This window comes from Parambassis ranga, chromosome 12 (assembly GCF_900634625.1).
Source record: "Parambassis ranga chromosome 12, fParRan2.1, whole genome shotgun sequence".
NCBI lineage: Eukaryota > Metazoa > Chordata > Actinopteri > Ambassidae > Parambassis > Parambassis ranga.
The window spans coordinates 9,109,559-9,134,219 of record NC_041032.1 but is presented as its reverse complement, the minus strand read 5'-3'; the positions used below and the strand labels follow the sequence as shown (position 1 = coordinate 9,134,219).

Below are 24,661 nucleotides of genomic sequence, written 5' to 3'. Positions count from 1 at the left end.
CTGGAACCAAGCTGCTGGAAAGGGACTGCATTCATGGTCTGAGGATTACTGTTAGAGGAGCAGGAGGGATGTGAGGACACTCATGAGTTGTAAGGTCTATTTTAGGATGTCACATTCACAAACATATTTTCTTTGTCCTGATTTAACAGTATAAAAAAACTAAACATGTCAATCAATTGTGACTTGAATGAAAAGACTCTTTTTTTGTTTTCACTGCCATCCAATTAGCTTTTATTTTCCCCGCTCCTCACTTGGAGAACAGTGTCCAACAACAACACACTCAAAATAAATTGGTTTCACTGTTAATACTGACTGCTTTGAATATGCTTTGAACAGCACCTGCTTAAAATGGATAAAGGACGTAAGGACAGGTGTAGCTGATGGAAAGAACAACGGCTGTGTTCGGTATAGTGGACAAGTGATGGTGGATAACATTTTACCTGTGTGCAGGCTTGTCCACTGTCATGGGTTACAGAGTACTTAATGGAATTAAACGTACTGTTTCTGCTGTGACAAGTCATGATGTCTGCTGTGAATGAGATCCGACTTGTGAAAGCAGGAAAATACAGGTGGAATTAATTACTTGAATGATGGCTCAGTTCCACTCAGTGAACATTCCCATGACCTCGCACACACACACACACACACACACACATACACAAAACAGGATCATGAGACAGAACACTTGTGCTGCACACACTATGCCACTTATTCTCATGTACTGTATGCACAAAAACAGCAATCAGCGGTTTTCCAGCTCCTGCAGCCCCTCAGTGCGTCATCGTGTGATGATGGTGCACAGCTTACGTTTGAATGACAACCGCTGTCTTTGGGATTTTTATGGACACAAGCTTTGATCCTCTCAGAATAAATGTAGTTTGGAGCATGGAGCAAATCTCCAGTAAAGCTGCACCTTCAACCTGAGAGGAGCTCTGAACATCCAAGCTCATTTAAAACTACTTTGTAATTCTGCCAGAGGAAGACACGGATTGCAGCTGGCTGGTTGTTTCATTGCATCAAACTCAGCACATTAAATCCCCTTCATTGCCTGTTGTGCACAATAACCAAAGACAGCCACAGGATAAGTTAAATTAAAATTAAAGCTTTCAAAATGTTAATGTTTGACTGATTGCCTTCAAATGACCATCTGTAAAGGACTGTCTTCTCATAAATGACTCATTAAATATTGAACTGCCTTTCACACAGCATCACAGTTTGCTTAGTTTGGCCAGACAAGGACATTTCCCATATTTAATTTTGTCTCTTATCATCGTCAGTAATCACGTCCTACTGATGCACATCTCATCAAACACAAAAGAGCAAAAACTCTCTTTGAAGGGCAGACTCCCCCATCAGCTGTGAAAGATACAGAAAAGTCAGTTTCATATTTACAACAGTCACCTTGTTGTGTCACAATCAAACACCCTTGTGGCTCTTGTTTGTATCTTTTTGTCCTCTTTAATTGCATTTTTGTTTCAGAGATCGCGGTCTCTGGTCTGTGAGGATCCAGCGGTGTCTTTAAAACAGTCTGGACACTGTCTGATTTTCTCTTTCCTGAGTCTGATGTTCACAGACACACCTGTGTCTCCTGTCCTCAGGCGTATTTTTGATTGTTTCTCTGAAGAAAGAAAAAGAAGAAAGCTTTGTTATGAGCTGAGTTTTGGAGATTTTAAATTAAGTGTTTCTGCTACGTTCTTTTTAAAACCACCAGTACACAGCAATTGCATACTTTAGTTGCTTTTATCGGAAAACGGCCTTTGTTTCTGTTTCAGCAACCCACGTCTTTTTCAAAGAGATTTAATTAGGAAATCAAATAGAACATTGTTTGGATTCTCCACAAAGATGTTATTGTGTTATTGTTTGATTTATCTCTACTTTCTATTTAAGCAGGACTCATTCTCCTTCAAATGCAGCTGCTTTCTATCTCTGTCCACCATCTTCTTGCGCTGTCCTGCCCTTCAAGCAAGACCAATTCATATTTTTCCAACCCCGCTGTCATTTCTGTCTGCTCCTTATCCTTTCTGTCTGCCCCTCAGTATCTTCTACAGTGTCTCTTTTCCCTTTGTTCATAGCCTCTGACCTGAATGAATACCAACTGAGAAGAAACGCAGAGGAAAGTCCTTCAAACCAGATTCTGTTAGGAAAGTTTTGGTGAGATATTAACATCATAAAACAGCAAAAAATGTTTTCAGTTTTCTTGGTTTTAAACCTAATAGCAGGGAACAGATGCACAATGACTTGTATGTCTCCTGCCTTCTTTCCTGCAGAGCAGCGCCGCTGCAGGAGCGACCCAAAAAGTGACATGCTGACCTACATTCCAGGATCTGTCATGTAAGCACTCAATTGTATGTGTTGCTTCTTTCTTGCACAGAAAATATCAGAAGATGATCCGTGAAAACAGAATAATGGGGTGGGGGGTTACATAATTCTGACTCTGATCCTGCTGCACCACAAGTAAAAGGCAGTATCATATTGTGCTGTTCAATACTTGATTAAAACTGTAAGCTACTGCGGGCAATCCTTTCTTCTCCAGTTTGCACATTCCTGACCTAATAAAACAAAGTTTGTGTCTGCTGTCCCACAAAAAGCTCCCTATAAAACAACATGAAAGATCAGAGTATTGAAACATTGATTTATCTGATAATCTATTGATTTAGAAGGAAATCAAAAACACAATAAGAGGTTAACAAGCCAATAATATGCACGGTTATTTCCCACGTGTGATGTCCCCCAAGTCAGAATCCTATTGGACTGATTCCTGTATTCCATGTATCTAAGTCACCCTCTAATAGACACCCAATTTCATGGAAATTAAAAGGATTGCTTCCTTTTGAAATGTAAATTGAGTATGCAGATTTGGGATGAATCAAAATCTGCCTCCCTCGTTGACACAGAGTGAAATAAGCTTTTCATGACCCATTACGTCTGTGCCAGTTGCCAACTCCAGACTCATTAAGGATCGGACACAACTCCAAGACAATTTTATCGGAAGGGAAGCAGCATCCTAATCATTGTTTACCAAAACAAGTTACAGCCTTCAAAATGTTAGTCTTTGGTCACAGCTGACAGTTACTGTCTGAAAAAGGATAATTTCACTTGGCACCATTCCCTTAATAAGACAGAAGGGGTGTGGGAAGGAGTGTTACAATTGATCTTGTTTAAGCCTGCAAACACACCTGAAAGTGTCTGTCACACACACACACCTGTCTGCCCACACAATGCTTCATAATGTCATTTATTGTCAGGCTTCCTCAAGACCATGAAGGGTAAATACATTTGACTTATTTGACGCTTCATTTCTGTCTCAGTGTGGATTCTCTCTATATAATAAGTTATTCAGGAAAAACAACTTTCTGTAACTGGTGCAGACAAACAACAGTTTCATTTCAGGGTTGATTTGATTATGCTGACAGACACACATACTGAAGACAAAAATAATTTTTCACAGTAGACATTTTGGGTGGATCTTGTGTTCCAAAGAGTGAATTCTTTTGTATAATTTTTTAAACTGCAGTTCCTGGAATGGCCACATGAGGCTGAGCACCTCACTAAAATCCCCAATTTTACCATGTTTTAAGTTGATAGACATGTATTTAAATTAACCAATGCTTAAAGTTATACATAATTAATTGCATGGTTGGTATCTACAACAGGTGCGTGCTGTCACATGTTGCTAGCTGTCTTGCAGACAACACCCGCCTTCCATTCAGCTTCCACTTTCCAGGTACTACCTGGATGTGACTGCTGGAGCCACCACACTAATGTGTGCCACTGCAGTGTGAACATCTTTACACACACCTCACTGACATACACTATCATGCATATATGCTTGTCTCTCTTTCTAATTCACCCTGAAAATGTACAATTAATACACTGACTACAGCTATAGTTACAACTTAATTGTGCTTCTGCAGGTGTTGCACATAAAGATGCGTGTCCAAAAATAGCAATCATATAGTGTCCTTGGCTTCAGAAGTGGTGCAGATGTTCTTCCATTTGTTTATGTGACAGAGATAATTATGAGTACCTCCTGCATAATTGTGCAGCGGCAGTACATCCAAGTGTATTAACAGCTGTCCCTTACCTCCTACTGAGTGTAAATATGAAGCAGTGGTGAGTGACAATGTGAACATATTCAAAAATCTAAATTCTAAATCTCAGCAGTGTGGTTATGGAGGTTTTATTATTGTAGCTGTATTATTTGTGCAGGTTAAATGAGCTTTCACCCCTCTGACATCCTTACTTTTAAAAATATTCAGTGTATTTAAATTAGAGGAGAGTTCCGCACTGACTTTCTTGCATTACTTCATATAATGCAGCTCATCCTGCCGCAGAAACTGTGACTGCCATCTGTGCGATACTTTATATTCTGCTCATGCCTGCCTATACTTGCTTCCAGTGTACGGACAGTCAGCTCACAGAAAAGTGATTTCCAAACAAGTCAATTCCACTCGCTCACATGCATCAATCTATGGGCAAGGAGATTTACATCAAGATCTATGTCTGACTGGAGCGGCGACACTCTGACTGAATCCTTGCGATGGTTTTTACACAGAAAAAAATACAAATATATCAAGTGTTGCATTACAGGAGGACTTCAAACCTTCAGTAGAAATTTGACAATGTTAAAAAGAGTGAAATTTAAGATTGATCACCTGCCTCGCTGACCCTGGCTCTGCAGACCTCTAGGACTCAGGGTGTGGATATTACCTGGAGACAATCTCCAGGGATCAGCACAGCCCAGCAATAAATTAAACGCCTTTCCTCTTTATGTCAAAACAGGAGTTGGGATGTCAGAAAAAAAAACTCCCCAGTAGTACTCAGGGTATCCTGAAAATAGGTCAGGTAAAATGTCTCTCTTTACTAATGAAGTCCCTGTGCACTGAGCCTCACACCTGCACAGTTTCAATTACCACAGTGAAACAGGACGGGAAATCCCGGCAGTGCTGGTCCAGGCAGGCAACACTCAGGTGGAGCAGATGCAGCAGTGTAATGTTGTTACTGCAGGATTGATATGTAGCAGCTCTGAATGGGCTCTCAGCTAGAACACATTTATATGATGATTACTTCAGGAAGTTTCTTTTAATTTATCACAAGACAATGCTTTTCATGTTTATGCATTTATGTATTTATGCATGAAGAGTTTTCAGTGTTCATTTCCAGCTGAAGAGTTTATGTTGCTGTTTTTGCATCAGTCAGACACACTTTGGATGTAAATTCTTTTTATGTGCTTGGATCACGTTCCTCTGCTGGTAGGTTTATATATTAAGTGAACAGTATTTCCTCATGTGTCATGTGCTTTTCTGTGCCAAGTGTTAATGCTGCAGGACTTTTTTCCATTTCTGTTCATTTCATCTCAGGCTCTCGGGGGAAAAGATGAAAGCAGTTTTCCAGAGGCACATGTGTACCGACGTCACTGGGCCATGTCTCTCACAGGAGGACTGGAGCTGATGTCAGTGTGATCATTTGAAACAGCGAGACGTGTGTAAACCGGACAAAAAAAAAACAATCATTCCACAGCCTCTTCTTAGAATATTGAATGATTCATTTGGTTAATGTGCAGTATGGCTGCAGATGCTCCTGTACGGATAATAAGCTCTTCTTTGAGACTCAGGGTTTGTTCAACAAATTCAATATTATTGAGTGCAGTGTTTATATAGCTCCTCCCAGACCTTTCATCTGCTTATTGTCGCTGCTCTTCTGTGGGTCTGTTATCTCTGGAACATGCCTCTGGATGTGAACTGCTTCTGATAGGACACCGGCCATGGGTCCCCGCAGGGGAAGGGGATCAGATGCTTTGCCAAAACTCATGGTCAGCAGTGAAGATTATCTTGTGCATGAGCTTTACTGACATATTCCAAACTCAGTGTAGTCCTTACAAGGATCTGCCTGAGCGAAATCATGATTGATTCTGAGATTTATTTCTGACCAGAGGGTTGCAATAGTTTTAGGGTGGATGTACCTACACTTCTTTCAGACTGAAAAACAAACAATGCTTAAACAGCATGAATTTTTACTGAAAAGAAAAATACACAAAAACAAAATCGTTGTAATAAAATCACTGCCCACTAACCCTCCTGCAGCATGTGCATGCAGAATTTTCTGAAGATGAGTTTAAAAAAACACACACACCTGCTATTAACAATAACTGCCACAGGTGCCGCCAGAGAGAAAAAGACACCTGAGATAGCCACAACCGTGAGGCTTCACTATCAGTGGATTCAGAGCCCTGTTTGGTTCAGCAGGTGATAATAACAAGAGTTTTTACAGGAGGAAGTGGAAGAAAGAGATTATTGTGTTCTGGGGGCTTACAGGGCTGAGACACAGACCAAGAAAGCATGAAGTGATGTTTGAGTCTTACTTTCCTCTTCATCTTAGATACCGACGAAAATCAACAAGCATATACAGCTACAGTTTCAATGATTAAACACAAATACAGGTGAAATAAAATCTCATTAAACACATACAGTATACCCCCCCCTTTCTCTCTCTCTGTAAAATAACATGAGATGTCTTTATACTGTACCATCCAGCTCTTGCCAGGCTCTGCCTGTGCTGCCTTTTTCTAATCAGTTCCCATCTCATTGCCCTGTCATTGAATTAAGTGGCAATTTCAGGCCATGAGAATGTTATGTGGGTGAGAAACCTCTCCTAATCCAAGCATGCAATTCTATGAATAACAATGGTGAAACTCCAGTCAGGATAAGACATAACATCTGGCTCTCTGTTTCTAATGTTCTCTTTATTTTCCTTTTTTTGTTTGTCATGCCTTTTTGTCCCCTCTAGCAGCCTGCTTCTTTTACATTATCATCCTTTATCTCCATGTTTGTCATGACTTAACAGAATAGAAATCCCTCAGTCACATATTCCGTCCACCTCTGAGGGATGTAAACAATGTGTGTGGTTTCCATGATGCAACCTGCAGGTGTTTATATTCTCTCGATACCACCCTGCCAATTAAGTCGTGGCATTGTTCTATCGAAGTGGGAAGATTTATGTGCGGGCAGCAGCTGTCTGATGTAGATATATCAGGGCTATTAAAACACTTCTCATGAATTGCCTGGTCTTACAACGCAATTGCCATATTAATCTCTCCCATGCACATGAGCCATTACATACAGAGAGATTGAAAAGAGGCGGCGGCTCTTGTAATCTAGCAGATTGTAGGTTGCAATCATGTAGATTGCATGTGTGAGACGAGACGGGTCTCAATTTGTATGTGGATCAGGACACCTAGTCCTACTTTACAGAGTTTTTTTTTATTTCTTAGAGTGATGCAAAAAAAGCCACTAAGAAAAATAATCATCTTCATATTTGCAATATAAAATCAGAGTCACTGAGCTCTGTCTGAAGCTCCAGATAACTATCTCATCCCCACAGTCAAGGGCTTTAGACTCACAAATGATAAGAGAGGCAACAGTAAAAGATTTTTTTTAAAACACTGACTCTCTGTCAGGGCTGTCCATTGCTATTGTCTGACAGTAGTGAACACTTCTTAATAGATTTGTTTAAATATAAATACATGCATACTCTGGTTTTGATGCAGAAAGTTTGGTATGATGTTGGACACAGCAATGCTGCAGTCACTGCTTTCTCCCTCAGCTTTTCTCTCCTCGCTAATTTAATCAGAACCTGTCTGTCAGAATTTTTGTTTTCCTCCATAACAGTGTGGTTTCCCTCTAAACAAGCAAGGGGGGTCACTGCCTCTCTGCTCAGTCCATCTGTCTTGTGTACAGGTGGAGTTGATTTGCTGCCACCGCAGCCTCTGTTTCTGTGGAAGGTGCTGCTCGGACTGGTTTTGCAATTATCCAGTGATTATTGAGGATTCAAACTGAGTATCACTCATCTTTATAAAAGTGACTAAAACACACCAGTACCAATGAGATATAGTCAAAGACTTTCAAGATGTAATTGTGGCACCTTTATCACAGTGGGCCTCTTGCAGTTTGAGACACTATGTCTGTCTCTGCTCTGCTGCAGTTTGCAGAATATTTTCCAGTCCTTATCATCAGATGTGCAACTACAATACAAATTAACCAACACAAATGAGTTTAACAGGGACAAAATAATTCAATTAGTTCATTTAATTAAAAATACCAACATAGTCTTTCTTGTTGATTCAGACAGATAAAGTGATAAAGTGTATATTATTGTACATTAAAATGCAGCAGGCACACACAGAGAAAAAACCATTATGTTTGCTGATGTGCTACAGCCCCTGGTGTTTTGTGAGAATGCATATATCACTTTACTAGAGGAAATCCCCACCTGTATAAAGTAAATTGCTTTGGCCACTTCTGATGACAAAGAAGTTTTGTATATTTTTGTGCATCTGGAGGTGTTTTTTTATCTGAAAGAACTTCTCACCTAAAGTAAAATAAATTATTCATGACTCACCTTAACTATGAGAAAAAAAGACCTCATTCATTCAGCAGCGGGCGTAAATCCAGATTGAAACCTGAACCTGCTGTGACTCACACACACAAGCACAATCTTCTGCTGCATACCTGCAGAGCTCTTCTTGTAGTTTTGCCTGTCACCACGTCTGTCAGTAAACACCGCAGAATAACACGTTGAATCAATAACCTACCAGCAGAGATCTCCTTTTATTTACTTCACCGCAATGTGACGGAGACTCACTGGATCACCCTTTCAAGCTGTTGCTCTCTGATAACAGCCATTAGGTGGTGGAGTGCTGCTGTGAAGCTATGTGATCTTTGTAGTTTTTGCTGTTTAACCGAAGCTTGTCAATCAACAACTAATGTTGGATTAATATACATGTGGTCAACAGGTCAGACAGGTGGTATAGGCGACGCCAGGCTGGACTTTCAGTCAAGTTTGATTGTTTCCTCTGGCCCCTTTAACAAAACGCAACACATCCTTAAGAAAACAACCACCACATTTGTTCGATTAGACACTCGCCAAATCCACACTTGCTTATGTTTGTGCTGATGGAACATTTGGACATATTGCCTGATGTCAGTTGAACATGGGACCAATAAAGCCACAGTAATGTGAGTCAAGAGATGAGTGGGGTGTAAGGTTATGCCATGCAGCGGCCTTTCACTCAGCAGTCTGAGGTTTGGGTCCCCCTAAGAGAAAGATACACATGTTTAGTTTTCAAGGACTAAAATATTAACCTTGTGTCACATTTTTGTCAAATTGACACATCAGTGTAGATTAAATACTTGTCTAACTAATCTCATTAAAACAGGGACACTTAGCAGCTCATAAAATACACTGTGTAATTATTTTGTACATAATAGGTAGTGACAAATTTACCTTTGGGGGAGACCTGCCATTATTACTCCATGACTACTTCCATAATTACTCGGCACATGTTAAATAATTACAGGATACATATACAGTGGGTCACCATCAGTCTTAGCCTTTAATCTAAAGAACATACAGAGAGCAGAAGTAAAAAGTCAGACTTCCAGCATCTATCATTTTCAAAGCAGTTTGTGTAGACTGATAACTTGTTGAAGAGTGAGACCGTTCCAAAAGTTGTTCTTTGGATGTGCCACATGAACCTGTGGTCCAGAATCTGATGAAAAACCAAATGAAAGAGAGCCGTGAGTTGGAGATCACTCCAAATTTCTCCTTGAAGCTTCTTTTTTAATTTGGAAACCCCTCAAAGAAGATAGACGGAGAGGGACAGAGAGCTGAGTTTGGATCTTAGATGTCATGTGCCAAGTGTTGTTGCCCGACACACAGTGATTGATTACCTGACTGCTGCCACCCTATTATGGATCTACTGCTGGCATCACAGACTGTGACTGAATAATAATGTGACCCTGATAAACAATTAAAAATCTGTATTTGCAGCAGGGACACAGCAGACCCTGATAATGACAGTCAAGGTTACATCTTTAATTTTCTTCTTCTCGTATGACTGACCAACCAACGTCTGTTCACCTTCACTCAGCCGAACATCTTCTCTTAACAGAGCTCCTCCGGCTCATGGTGGGAATCCCACTCTCATCTGCCAAGAGGAGCTGATCATCACTGAAGCGACACACACTTCCTGTCAGGCCTGATTGATGGCCAGGAGAACCACTTGAAGCCATCCCCACAAAACCTGGTCACTGTGTAAAATAAACAGCTCTTTACCTCACAGAGGTCTCACCTTGATGCTCATAAACTGGGCTGCAGCCATCGTAATCCACTGACCTTGACTGCAATGCAGACAGCAGGTAAACATTACAGCTGATCACCTCAGTGCCACAGCACAGCGTGGCACAAGCCGCTATCTCAACACAACAGGTCTTTTCTGAGTGCTAAGCAGGGACCTGAGGGGAGACTGAGCCCCAGATAACGTAATATAGCTGCTCCAGAGCCCATCCTTCCTGCTGAAGCACTGAATGTCAAGCCTTTCACACAGTGCAGGGACAAAATGAGGAGACACAAGTCACAAACACAAACACACTGATGCAGGGACACCACAATGCTGTGCAGGAGGGATGAAGGGTTCTTCAACGCTTTTGGTGAAATTCATGAAGGCGATTCTACAATTCTGCAGGCACAGATCCAGAAATGGCTCTATAGCCTCATTCAAACACATGTACTGTGTTAAATATGTCTCCCCTGTTTACACAGCGTCCCTTCAAACTACAAAGCTGCCCTCTCTGTGGAATACTTCCTGTGCAGCAAAAGCAGAGTAACAGGAAGATGAGGATGAAACTAAATGAAACTCCCCTGATGGCCAAAGCTTTTGAAGCTGCTCCTGAACACCTTCAGGGAGTCTCTGAAGTTGGAACTGTGCAGGATGAACACTGTTTGGGTCACAGCCATTTTAACCAACAAAGTATAGCAAGGAATTAGGTTTAGTTGATTTTTTGTTTCACTTTATATTTCACATGCACACAGGCAGGCAGTGTATGTTGTACTGAAAGATACATGGCCGAGGAACTGCAGGTGTTTACCAACACACACTGACCTTGGCTCATGATGCTGCATTTTTATGTAGGCTTACACAAGTGTTGCTCACCTTCTAAAGGTCAAACACCAAGTGTCTTTTTTAAAGAAATCAATGTAAAAGGATACACACTGCTTACACTGATACTGTTTTAACCTTTAGGTATACAGACGTTTAGAAAGACTTTTAGTGTGTTTCCTTTTTTAGCAGATGTGAACCTAATGAAACTCCAGCTGGGCTTTGAGAGGGGGAAAAAATTTATATAAATAGAACAAAATTTAAAGGAGCTATGCATTCATTAATATAAAGAGAAATTCCATACTGCTAAGACACCAATCACAGTCATAAACAGTGTTTGTGTAATTACTCTCAGTCACGGAAGGTGGACACGGTTTGCCTAGTACCTCAATACATTAAGGAAATCAACAAAGGCTGTTACTACAGGGGAGCATAAACACTCATTTCATATCTTATGGAAAATGTCTTTGATGAAACAGAAACAAAAGTAGGTGAGTTCAAAATCAGTATGTTTAATCTTAAGAAGAGCAATAATGTGTCACAGTTCTGACCTTGGTATAACAGCTAGCAGCAGTTCTCAGTCACAATCCCCAGATCCCAAAGCTCTGGTTTGTTTTCTCTCCAAAAGAAAAAAAAACCACAGTGCTGACTCTGGCCCTGGTGTTGCCCGAGGTGAGATCTGAATAATGGAGGAGGGAGTCAGCACTGGGCTAATTTAACCGTGATCCAGAGGATGTAGTTAAGTCCAAGGCTGGTGCTGATAGGTCTCAAGTCAGAAGCCAGGTCCTTTAGGACAATTGTAAGTCAGGTAAATAGTCTTAATGAGCAGAGCTCAAGTCTTCCTTCAGCTCTGAAAACTGAATGTTATTTCTTTTTTTTTTTATTTTAGAGCAGTCCATGTACCCAAACAGGAAAACTTGAACAACAAAGAAAAGCAAACATTACACTTTTCCCCCACATGCTGTTATCAGTCTTTAATCCTCACATTAATATAATTTATATTTTACCCCTATGAGTAAAATCTGACCTCAATTTATCTGAAGAAAATTCAGACCCAAGTAATTTTAATTATCTTGGAGGCAGTTTTATAATTAAAATAGTAAAATCGGCCTGATTTTGAGAATTGAGTGAGAGGTACATCTGAGCAGCTGTTGATGATATAACATATGATATAAAAGAGAAGAACAGAACGGCCACAGAAATATTCAAACTTAGAAATAAAATAACTAAAAGGCATTTTGGAAAAGCGAAGGAGGAAGGATGATGCAACTGATCACATCCTATAACCATTTGCTGCTTCAGAGCGACACACCGTAAAAACAACTTTGCAGCTTTACAGTCTATGAATTTCGGCAGCAATATTTTATTTGCAAGGTTAAATTACTAACTGCACAAAGTCATTTTACAGGGACAGTCTGATTAACTGCAAATCTGTTTGGGAATTTGAACCACTGAAGGGAGATACCAAGTGAAGCAGGACCTGCATTATTAGCCAATTCTGTTCTCCACTGTTTTAATGGGACTCCTGTCAAAATCTGGTTTCAGAGCTTTAATATAAACATTGTCCTCATGTGATCCATATTCCTAATGAGGCTGTTGTTGCCAGGCTAGTGTCATAGCTGTTTTGATTGCAGTGTCTGTCTATGAAACTCCTCAGCATGAAGTCACTGAGGTCCAAATTTGAAGAAAGAAAGTGAAGAAAGTTTTTTTTTAATCTCTTTTAGAAAAAATGTTTTAAGAATGTCATGTATTGTATGTATATGTTTCATTTTGTGTGTGTTTTTAATCACTGCCATCAGTAAGAGTCCCTTACAACTTCCTCAAGTGCATTGGATATTTGAAAAAAAACGACAACAACAACTTTATCTTATGTCAAATCAGGCCAGTAGCAGCAGCCCAGATGGGCCTGTAATTTATAATCACAGGTTCCTGTGCTGTGTCCAATCATCACATTTTCATCTGCAGAATAAAGTCTACCACCTCAGTGAGAGCCCACATCCACTCAGAATTCTCTCTTAAGGTTTGAACAGCTGTCCTTGCTTTTGATGTCAAAATATATGCATATCACACTCTGTATATGCTAATATGGCCTTTTTTTAAGCTAGATCATAAATGCATGCTTTAGTTTCCTGTAATTTAGCAGGCTTATTACTCATGAGGCCATGAAAGCTTTATGAGGTTAAACAAGTTAAATTAGTTAAATTACTGCGTGTGTGCAAACCAGCTAATACTGACAGTTAAAGCCTAGACATCATAAACACTTTTGTTATGACTTGCATAACATGTAAGGTCAGAGAAGTGGACATGAATCCTTAAAAGCTGCCAGTGTGAGTGTTTTAATTAAGAAAATGTGGATACTTTTATCAGCATTCCCACATCTGACCTTTGTGTATTATTATTCATCAGTAATTCACTGCACTGTTTGTGAGCATTATAGGGCAGTAAATATCCCTCCCCTGCCCTTGGCATTTAATCACACTGACAAGTAAGACTATACTTTGTATAGGTTAGAGCCCGGTGCATAGCTTTCATACACTAGCTTAACAACAACACACCCTTTATCAATAAACATTTTAGGAGTGAGATAGCAGCCAATAAGGGTGAACTGTAAGAACAATGTCAATGTTAGTCTGAGAGTAAATGCAGCTCAGCTGTGGAAAACTTTGGGGTGAATGTTGTTGATGTAACAACTTTTGTTTATTGATCTGGAGTGCTAAGGATGCAGAGGATCTTAGGAATACACAGTAATAGGCTAAAGTGCTGTCTCTTTATCCCTGACCCAACTAAAACGTGATTCACACATGTGGCCTGTGAGAAGAGGAAGCTCAACACTTCTCTTCATGATAGGCAGAAGGAAACATTTTAATTTAATCCCTGCACGATTAATGAACAAATGCAAATTGAATGCAAATGTAGGACACTTGACATTTGTTGTCATTGAGATTGGCATTTCTACTTTTAGGAATGACGTTCTCCTCTTGGCTTCCTCGTGACCTTCGTGACCTTAAGAGCTGTGAAGCTGAACTTGATTTGAAGAAAGCTGGGTTTCTCATTTCAGCCGAACAACACCTAGAATGCAGGAGTTCAGGTGAAGTATTGTAGAGTGATAGTACAAAGGATTGTGAGTCTGATGATCAGTTATAGCAGCCGCAGAGGGCAGGCTTTGTGTGTGGAGGATGTGGAAGTGAGGTGATGTTTGAACACTCTCAGTTTATCAGTCGTCTTCATTCAAAGCCTCAACAGCTTTGAATAGTGACAGAAAAACTGAGATTGCAGATATAAGACACTGTAATGAGTTTTCTCCATGGGTGGCTCGTCCTTCTCTATGTTAAAGAGATCTCAGGAACCACTGTTCCTTTGCATTGTGAGGAGCCCCCCACACACACACACAGAGGGTTCTGGCAACTAATGAAAATGCCAGGATGTGTTTGGAGGTGTCCTCAGGCGTGACCAACTGGGAAGACACTGCAGAGCAGACACTTTAAGGGATTGTATCCTGTCGTCTGGACTGGGAGAGATGAGAGTTCATCCACGTTATTAGAAGGAAGAAGAAGGAAGAAGAAAAGAGCTTTTGTGATTACTTTCCTGTTTAATATTTTCAATCTTTCCCGTCCTGATTTAATGACTAAACTTTGCTGATAAACTTTGCGACTCTTCCACAGCCTCCCTGTTGTACTGTACCTTTCATCTTTGCCTGTCTCTAAACTGCTTGTACTCTGAAATTGATTTCTTTGTGTGTGGAGATCAGGAGCATGGCCTGTCCAAGCCTCTGCAATCCCTGCTCCCTTTCAGTGTTGACAAATCAAGGGCAAAATGCAGGAAAAAAAGGCACATCTCTCATCTGCTGCTGAAAAACAGCTGCAGAATTACTTTAGAAGGCTTTAGAAAGAATAATAAGACAATAATGCAGACACTATAGGAACCATCATGGTGATGTATTCTATTCAGCCACATAGGCTGAATGTTGTCAGTGAGGAGCCTTCTCATGAAATACTGTAATTACCCCGCACTCAATTCTGAGCTCTGTTTTGGGATGTTTTGATTTTAGAACTAGGTCACAGCCAAAGTCATGAGAGTAATTAGCAGTACCCGAACCCAGAATCTTATTTCACATCCATTCATATTCAAGTATAACGTGTGATGACCGTTTATGAATTTGTCATGCACTCCTCTGGATTAATTAACCAGAATTAATTTGAAGTTTTAATGTGTTATTAAAAATTAAAGCAATTCAGATTAATGCTTTATCATGAGAGTCAATCTGTCTTTAGTGAGTCTTTGTCTGCCAAAGGAACAAAAGGAAACATCAAACAATCTCTGTTTCTGAAGATATACGGTAAGTATAAAAAGAAGTGTGTTTAAAATATTCAATTACCAACACCTATCACACAAACTTTGGAGGAGTGCAGAGCCTGTCAGCGTGATTATCTGTCATCAGCAGTTTGAGGGGGAATGTTTCTTTTCCATTGAACAGCTTAGAATTATAAACAGCCATCCAAGTAAGCAGAACAAATGACAGTGGTTCCATCAAAATTCAGCTCGCAATTTCGCAGGCAACCTGCCAATTTCTTATGAACCCCACAACCCAAACAAGTGTGTGTGTGTGTGTCATTGAGGAAGACATGTTTGTGAGAGGGAGGGGAGTGTGTTGCGCACGTGTCTAGCGTATGTCTGTTTTGGTGGAAGGAAGAGGCAGACAGGTGAAAAGAGAGATGGAGAAAGAGCGAGACATGTCGCAGCACCCCCAGGACGTCTCCTCTTTCTGAGCAGCTGTTGTCTGAGAGCTGGAGGCAGCACTGCGGCGCCCTGTCAACTCCTTCTCCCACAGAAGCCCCCGTGCATGCAAAGCAGGTTCACACTGCCCTCTCTCCTTGGCCACGCTCACCCCCCCTTTTTTTCTTCCTATATAACAGACGCCTCCTTATTTTCCCTCCACCTTAGTCTTTATTCAAATCAATTTTAAGCCATCAAAACGCAGGGTGCTCCATAATAGTTACAGCACACACACACACACACACAGAAACACAGCAAGTGAGACAATTCTACTGGAAGGAACGTTTCAAGGGCAGAGACTGATAAAGAAGAGAAAATGTGTTGTTTTTTCAAACCAGATTGATTGTGTAATACTAGATACATTAATTCACCTGCACAGGAAAAACAAATGAACTCGCTCTGATTTGGGTCAACCACTAACATCCTGTTTTATTCTCAGCTGTCAAAGGCCACTGATATGTAGGGAATTAATATTAAAACTATTTCTTTACATTAATACTTTCCGATGACACCTGCAGGACAGAGCTGAGTGTTTGAGTGTTTGTGGTTGGAACAATACATCAAAACTTACACACCTGGAAAGGCTACATGAGCTTATGGGCCCCTAAAAGCCTTGAAAGTTAAGTGCAAGTTGATAAGAGTTATTTCTGCCAACGCACTGTGTATATTGTGTAATCCCACACAAAGCTAGCTTTTAGCCTCTCCTTTGGCAGGATTTTTGCTCAGCAGTATGTGTACTGCTTCCTAGTGTCACCTGGAATTAAAATTTAAGTTAATTATTTGCATTATTTTATCATGATTTGAATATTTACTTTGCTTATTTACTAAGTAAAGGGGATCACCATTAAAGACCAGAGGTCAGTGGACGATCACAGCATCACATCGCAGAATGGTGGGGGTTTTATTTTGACACTGACGCTGTTGCCCTTTTGTTATGTGTTGAGCGCCATTAGCAGTGACAGCTGTTGTTCCTGACTGGAGAACACACCTATTGTCACAATAGGGTCAAAATGAATACTTGTTATATTAGCAAAGCATCCAACACAACCGATGTTAAGAGAAGGATGTGGAAGTACAGTCTGCACATAAACACACCAGCACACACACACACACACACACACACACACACCATATCACCTCTATACACTGTTAGAGAAACTTACACCAAGAATTAGATTTTTTTTTTAATTATTATTTTTACTTCACAGAATCCAGAGTTGATTTAATTCTTGGTCAAATGTGCCACCATGTGGTGGAGCATTGGTACTGCATGGCTTAGTTTTGGACTGTACAGTTGATTAAGACATGGGTTTGTGGCCTAATTTCTTTTGTAAAACACTGGAACCACTTTAAGTTCCCCATTAGTTACATGTTGCACCTGAATGAGTACATAGGATGTCTGTAAGCTGCACCACAGACCATGTCACATAATGTAGCAGCAGTTTTCGGCCTGGCCGTGCTTCTTTCTGTGAGAGGCAGCCTGTGTCTGTCAGTCATTTGAAATGCTTAGAGGAAACTCACATTTGTCAAAAACTCATATAAAACCAATCAGACTTCAGCAAATGTGGTGTTCTGCATTGTAAAATCATAGCCTTGTGAATGAAAGCTGGTGGCTGTGATAGACAGCTCCAGTGTCCAATTGGAAAAGGTTTTCCTGACAACAATGCACAGCAAGTAGGTGAGCATTATTTCAGCTGTGGATGAGTTAGCCATACATCCTTAAACAGTCCCTTTGAAATGAGGATTAGTGAGCATTGACAGCAGTCTGTTGCTGCTGCAGCAGATTCGTCTAAATTTAAGTGCATTAAATTGTGCATATTATAATTTTTATGCAAACCTCTGTCAGTCACGCTTTATTATGATATTTGAGGATTTCTCTTCTCCGTATTTGGCCTCTGAACGAGTACAACAGTCTGAATGAATAATTGAACTGCAGCCTGTTGTTCCTCCATGCGTGTCGTCATAAGGAGGCGAGTTGCGGAAGTGACCGGCTGCGCGCTGTGTTTGCAGAGGATGAGAGCTGCACACACAGGAGAGAGAGCAGAGGTGTGAGTGATAGCACAAACACAGCAGGTGGATATGGATCATTCCTGAAACATGACTCTGTGAGATTCACTCCTTGAGAGCCGCTTCGGTTCATTTGCGAGCTGTCTTTACTCCTGGGCCGGAGCCATGGGTGCACTACAGTCCTTACCTGGTCAACCAGAATATATAGATCTGGCGGAAAAGACCGGCTGTGAGTACAAAACATGCCGTTTGCATCGCCTTTAAGTGATTTGTTTGTTTTTTAATGTTACACATTGCATGTAATAGGCCTACGTAGGACCACTGTAACATAAATACATTCATTCTAATTTTATCTTAAAGGGGAAATCCGCCCATTTTATTGTAATGTCTGACGAGTTGAGCAACTAAAAGATGATTATTTGCTTTGGTATGTAATTACATATCTCTGTGTATAAGGTAAACAAGTCTGTTTGGTGCAGCAGCTATGAATAATTTACACTGCGAGTTAATGGAAGTGTAACTTTACCCAGTATACACAAGGAGTGCAGTTAAATAATGGATCAGACTCTGTATCAATAACATCAATCAAAAAAAACGTGTCACATTACATTATTTCACCTGTAGTCCCTTTAAAGCAGTGGACACGATAGACAGACCAACAGTGTTTTACATGAAGTATGAATATCCAAATGTGCTGCTCTGAAAGCCTCTATAATGAACACAGAGCGGCACATTCTCAACAAACTGCTCTGTATGTGAGTCAGTGATGTAGCCTCCTTTGTGTTTCCAGTTTCGTTTGAACAGATCGGAGTCTTGCATAAAAGATTCAAACAACTGAGCCACAATGGAGAAACTCTGAGGTAAGCGCTATGGTTTTTAACTTTAGAGTGATGCAGTCTGTATTCTTTTTATTTCTGTTTAAAGGGAGTGTTTTCTTATCCTCACAAATCCACCTGACAATCTGTCAGCTTTCCTTGTAACTCGAAACCTGTTCTGCAACTTTCCATACAGCACACATAGAAACACATAGCTACAGCTCATCTGCTACAATTTAAAACAAAATTTTCACATCCTCAGGAGAGATCACTTCAATGAAATACCAGATCTTGCCTGCAACCCCATTCGTGCACAGATCATAGAGGCATTCTTTGACAGAAGGTACAGGGCTGACACGAAATCCATAGTTTTACATGTTAATTGAAGTGCATTTGAGGAATTGTACTTTACTCTGTCTCAGAAACTTTCGTCAGAATGGAGAGGGGACAGTTGAGGAGATCGGTTTTGAAGAGTTCCTGGTGGTCATGTCTCATTTTAGGCCTCCATCGCTGCACATGACAGAGGAGCAGCGTGAGAACGTCCGGACGGAGAAACTCAGATGTGTGTTTTGAAATAAAGGAAACTAAAGGTTGAAGTTATCTGTGGCTGACAGACAGCCGCTGAAGTGACAACGTGTGTTTCTCTTCACAGTTTTATTCAACATGCACGACACGGACAATGATGGGACCATAACACTCGAGGAATACAGACATGTAAGCCTCAACTCTTTGTAAACTAAAGGTGAATTCTGAAGAAGATCACATTGCCTGTCCAGCAGGTCATCATGTATGTTAGCTGCAGGAAGTCCAGTTGCTCCTCTTTATTCTTCTGTCCAGGTGGTGGAGGAGCTGTTATCTCGCAGTGGGGCCCTGGGGAAGGACACAGCCAAAAGCATTGCTGATGCAGCCATGTTGGAGGTGGCCAGTATCTCAATGGGTCACATGGTGTGTAAAGCTATAATATTTATTTAATTTGTGTGTGTGTGTGTGTGTGTGTGTGTGTGTAAAAACTTAGTAACGTCACATTTTGACATTTAGGAACCTGATGAATTCTACGAGGGCATCACATTTGAGCATTTCCTCAAGGTTGGTACAAAGGACACACACTGAAATACACACACAGTCTTTACTTTCCCGTAGAATATTCAACATACTTTGGATCGTGGTATTAAGCAGGATGTGAAACCTTATTTCGCAGTTGCTGAGGGGATTTGAAATTGAAGCAAAAATGAACATTCGCTTCCTGAACATGGACACACCAACCCTGTGCAAGTGAGGTTGGTACACTAAGAGAAGATGTTTGCACTGTTACATTAATGCGTGTGATGCAACTGGTTGCCTCTATTTAAACTCTTGGAAATGACTATGACCTGGATGAATGAGAGCATCCATAGATATATTAATGCCTGTAGTGTGTTGCTTGCACTGAATATATGCCTTACCCATGTTTCAATAACTATGCAACTCCAAAGGCTTAGATGTAGAATGAATGTATTAGAGGCAGTTTAATTTGAGCAATAATGTGAGAAGTAGGTTTTAAAGCAATAACAATCTATAGCTCCTAGATACCAGACTCTATGCATGCAAATGCCTGAAGAACATTTAGAGAAATTATTGCCATAAACTCTCAATAATCAGGGATCTAAAGGATTGTCTTTACTGTACCGGTATTTAATAACAGAATGCAATCATGTTAAATGAATTGTATTCATGTCACAATTATGACTGTTGGTGCATGCTCCGCATGCTGCATTTGCACAATAAAAGACCCCATGAAACAGAGCTGCCTTCAGCTCACAGTATGTGCTTCTGATTGTATGGAAATGGGAGAGTTGTCATGGAAGATCGAATCACGTCATATCAAATCATCATACACATTTTATTGACATTTGTAATCCATGTTATCACTGCTTCATTGTGCAGAGGTTATTGGTCATTTTTTGTTGAGACTCTCAATTTGGTTATAGAAAGAAAAAGCAGGTCACAGCAGGGTTTCTCAGAGAAGTCAGTGTTTTCAATGAATCAACGGAATATAGGCAGTAATTGCTTTGTTTCTTAGAAAGACATCTGATTTCATCATATTTTACACTTGGTTACTGCGCTGTGCTGCACAGTAACGCTACAATTGTCTGACTCTCGACTACATAATATGAAGGGGACCGTATCAGAAGTTACAAGTCTAACATCATCTGCTTTATGTTTCAAGAACTGTCATCAGTCCTTTAATCTTTTTTCATCAATGCAACCAACCACGACAAAAAACCGCAATGTCATGTAAGGCTTCTACTATCATGAGAAAGACTGACGAAAGAAATCATACTGAAAGTTATAAATAGGAAGTGAGTGGTTGCAAATATGCAATAACCACAGCATCCCCACATTTTGCCTGAGAAGTGCTGTCATATTTCTATTCTTATTTGTTCTCATGTCATTTTAGCTCTACTGTCACGAAAAGGCTGAAAAGATTACTAAAATTACACTGAATTCTGTTATAGTTTTGAATGCTTTATTAGGATTACCTTCCTGACTTCAAATCATCGGTGTGTACTGCACCCTACCGGTCAAAACATGGTAGTGTGGCATATTGAATGATGATGAACTTCCACCTGATTCTTAGTGTAACCTCTATAGCAGGTGTTCCAGGTCATGTTATTCAACCTGCATGTGCTGTTTTGTCAATGTGCTGATTAATTTGAAGGATTTGTCTACAGTCAAATCAAATAATGTGTCATTTGGTGCATTTAGATCTCAATCCCTTCCTCCCATAGCCAAACAAGAGGTTCAGCAGAAGTAGACACACTTTCCTCTGAGCTGCAGATGGATTACATGTTATTGAAGCAGCTGCAGAGGGTCTTACAGGGATACTCTTTCGTCTCGCAGGTTACTGGTTTTTATCCCCCAGTAGGCAGAAAATAACACATGAGTCAGGTGGAGTGTTTTACAGTGAGGATGAGGACTGTGCTGGATCTTAGCCTCTGCTGAAGCTTTAAGAGGGTAGTGAAAATAAATGAATAATGTAGACAGGAGAATGACTGTTGCCCTGACGTACCCTCTGTTTGTGCTTTAAATAAGACAGAGTTATAACAGGGAACTTGATTCATGACCCAGAGTGAATCCCCCATCTACTTCCAGTTTCCTGGCAGCTTGTGACCTGAGAGGAGTTTAGCAAGACAGAATTACTTCATTTATATAAAAAGAGTTGTTATCTGTTTATAGGTTTGCATTGCAGAGGCTGCTAATGAGAGTCCTTCTGCTTTCCTCACCCCACCTATTACACACTCGCATCTCCATCTAAGGATGCAAGTGTCCAAACCACACACACAATACAGTTATCTGAGCCACACACCCACACCTTGTGACTGACCAGACGGCCCGCCAGTTTCATGAAATCTTTCCTATCTGATGCAGCCTTGTGTTGAACACATGCGTCATTCTGAGCTGATATCACACAGTCAGCGTCTCAGAAGCTTCCTGATTTTCTTTTAACCCCTCTTGATGGACTGATTATGTGCAGAAAGCAACACATAATGTTTCACTATAAGTATCTTTTACATTAGTCAAATGGGTTTTAAACATTATTTGAATAAATAAATAAATAAGACTCGTGTAAATGCATGAACATTTGTTGACTTTTTTACTGATAGTCTCCTCACACACATAGAAATCAAAGGTGATGAAGCACAGCTGCAGTTTTCTTTGTCTCTTTAGAGCAATCGCATCTTTAACACAGAACCTTTTATATTACACAAATTAAATATACACAACTTGAAATGAAAATGTCACCACACACTTTCTTTTTGCCAGAAACTCAAGAAAATAAATATTAAATAACATAAATAGCCTCCATGACACTGATGTACCGGCCACCTTTATACTCACTTATATTCTTTCAAGTCCTTATTAACCCACTGCTGCTGGAAACTGTCTGAGGCCAGCCTCAGGTTGTCTTCAGAGCATGTTTGTTTGTGTCCCCCTTCTGCAGACTTTGGTTTTAAGAGTCCTCAGTTCTTTAGCAACGTTTGACAAGAACCCCTTGTAGGTCTTCAGGACCACACAGCCGTAGACCTTCTGCTGAAAGACATTCTGTGGTGGTGGTAGTGTTGTCGGCCCGCCTGCTGGCTCCGGTATGGGCAGGTTTGGGAAGAGGCTCTGATAAAAGCTGTTTATGAGCACAGCCAGGTCCCTGCTGCGAACACTGACAGTGGAGAGCTCCATCAGCAGTGGGCTCGTGGGTAATTGTAAGTCCGTCTGCTGCTCGTACACTCGCTTGACATGCGAGTTGAAGGCTTGGAGATGTGTGTAGACGCTTACTATTCTCTCTGAAGGCTCCAGCCCAGAGATGTTGGGATCAGGGATGTCGTTAACTGACACCTTGCAGAAGAGCTCAGACATTTCTCCTTGAGAGCTTTTCTGAAAATAAAAAAAAAACACACATAACAAGTCAGTATATGTTGTCTTAAAGGCGTAGCTGTGTGTCAGCACATAAGGATATAAATAAACCTGTACTCACATATGTTTTGATTAAGTTGACAGATTCTGTCTGTACAAGTTTGGTGAGCTTCAGAGTCTGCTGCAGAGCAATCGCACACTGCTGGTGTCTGCTCGCTGCCACGGTTCTTGTTGAATCAACAGCCATAAGCAGCAGGAGAGAGAGTAATGCTGAGGGGAAAGGAACTGGTCAGTAATCCATCATCATAGTGGTGAGGGGGAACTTCATGTTAAAAACCACAAGCGCAGTGCAAGAGAGAGGTAAAAATAACATTCTACACGAGTACAGAAAGAGCAGCTTTCATCAAGTCATGCTGGAGTTACACTAAGCTGGGATGCCAATAAACATTGTCAGTAGCTTCTCACAACTAACGTGTCTCACTGCTGCAGGAGACTCAAAACTTCAGTTAGTTTCACAACATCTGTAAGTCACTGAAAATAACCACAACCTGCAACAGTGCTCACTTCATAATTCAAATAAAAAATAAAGCACATGCAGTGAAACTTACTTGTTGGTGTCATAAACTGGTGAAAATACATATTCTTTACATGACCATTCATTCTCCTCTCGGTATCTCAGGCGAATTGTGCGGACTCGTCATAATCACACTCCTTTAAAACTTTTTTAGACAGAAAGACAGAAACCACACATTTGTCATAGGAGGAAATGACGTGCACTTTGTGAGGCAACCTAATTTCCCAGAATTTCCTCCTCTCTGTCAGATGTGCATTTTTTTTCTTTCTCCCATGTTGAACTAACTGGGCAATGTCTCTACATGTCTGCTGTGTGGACAGACATGAAGAGACATGCGTGTGCGACCACTTTTTTATTTTTTTTTTTTTTTTTTGGTCAGAAAATAATCACATTTATTGTATATTTGACTGACAAGAGGAACATTTATCGGATAATTCTTGAAGGCACACAGAATAATAATTTATTGAGAGGCACACCTCCCCTTTGACAGTTTATACACATGCCTTCGTCTTCATGGCATCTTCATGAGAAGATGTGTGTGAAGTAAAAGTGAGCTCACCACTGTGTTGGTGATGCTTGTGTAACCTTTATACCTTTAAAGACAACTTTTTGAGGTCAGACTGTCTCCTGGCATCATTGGTGCCCACATTCCACTGTGGTCACACAGTTTACTCAGATATAACCATGCAATTCAAATGTACTGCTGCATATGTGTGTGGCAGACAAGAGGGGGTTTTTTAGTTTTGCCATAAAGTCTTCATGCTGCCTGCTAAAGTAAATGGTGCCTCTGTTTCTGTTACAGCAACTCCTCAGGCCAGCCATGTTTTCCTTTTAAATATTTTGACATGAATTTGCACAGGAAGCTGGCAGGAAGTGTATTTCTCAATCACAAACTTTTACAAGTGCGTAAAGCTGTCGAGCTGAAATATGTAATAGGTAATATGATGGTGTCATTGTAGTGCAAGTTTAAAAGCTTGCGTCAGAGGATGATAACATTGCAACATGTTGTGGGGATGCATCTCCCCACGACCTGTTTAGGCTGTAAATATAATATACATATGAATACAGCACAATCTGGGGATTTTATGAATTGTATGATGTCATTGCCCCCCCACCACAACATCCCTGCAGGACTTCTGCTTGGAGTGGCCTGATGATGTGTTTAGC

At 40.6% G+C, this 24,661-nt stretch overlaps 2 protein-coding genes across 2 annotated transcripts; one reads left to right on the top strand and one right to left on the bottom strand.

The window, feature by feature from the left end:
• Window positions 1–17,711: 17,711 nt before the first annotated feature.
• On the top strand, window positions 17,712–20,294 carry tescb (tescalcin b). Its single transcript, XM_028418144.1, has 8 exons — window positions 17,712–17,945; window positions 18,507–18,576; window positions 18,794–18,874; window positions 18,954–19,093; window positions 19,184–19,245; window positions 19,369–19,476; window positions 19,570–19,617; window positions 19,730–20,294. Exons 1-8 carry the CDS (start codon window positions 17,882–17,884, stop codon window positions 19,805–19,807), a joined length of 651 nt encoding a protein of 216 aa, XP_028273945.1. The 5' UTR covers window positions 17,712–17,881; the 3' UTR covers window positions 19,808–20,294.
• A 1,857-nt stretch (window positions 20,295–22,151) lies between these two features.
• m17 (IL-6 subfamily cytokine M17) lies at window positions 22,152–23,639 on the bottom strand. The gene is made up of 3 exons (XM_028418313.1): window positions 23,529–23,639; window positions 23,042–23,190; window positions 22,152–22,941 (listed from the first exon to the last, which is right to left on the bottom strand). Exons 1-3 carry the CDS (start codon window positions 23,578–23,580, stop codon window positions 22,480–22,482), a joined length of 663 nt encoding a protein of 220 aa, XP_028274114.1. The 5' UTR covers window positions 23,581–23,639; the 3' UTR covers window positions 22,152–22,479.
• Between the last annotated feature and the right edge of the window lie 1,022 nt (window positions 23,640–24,661).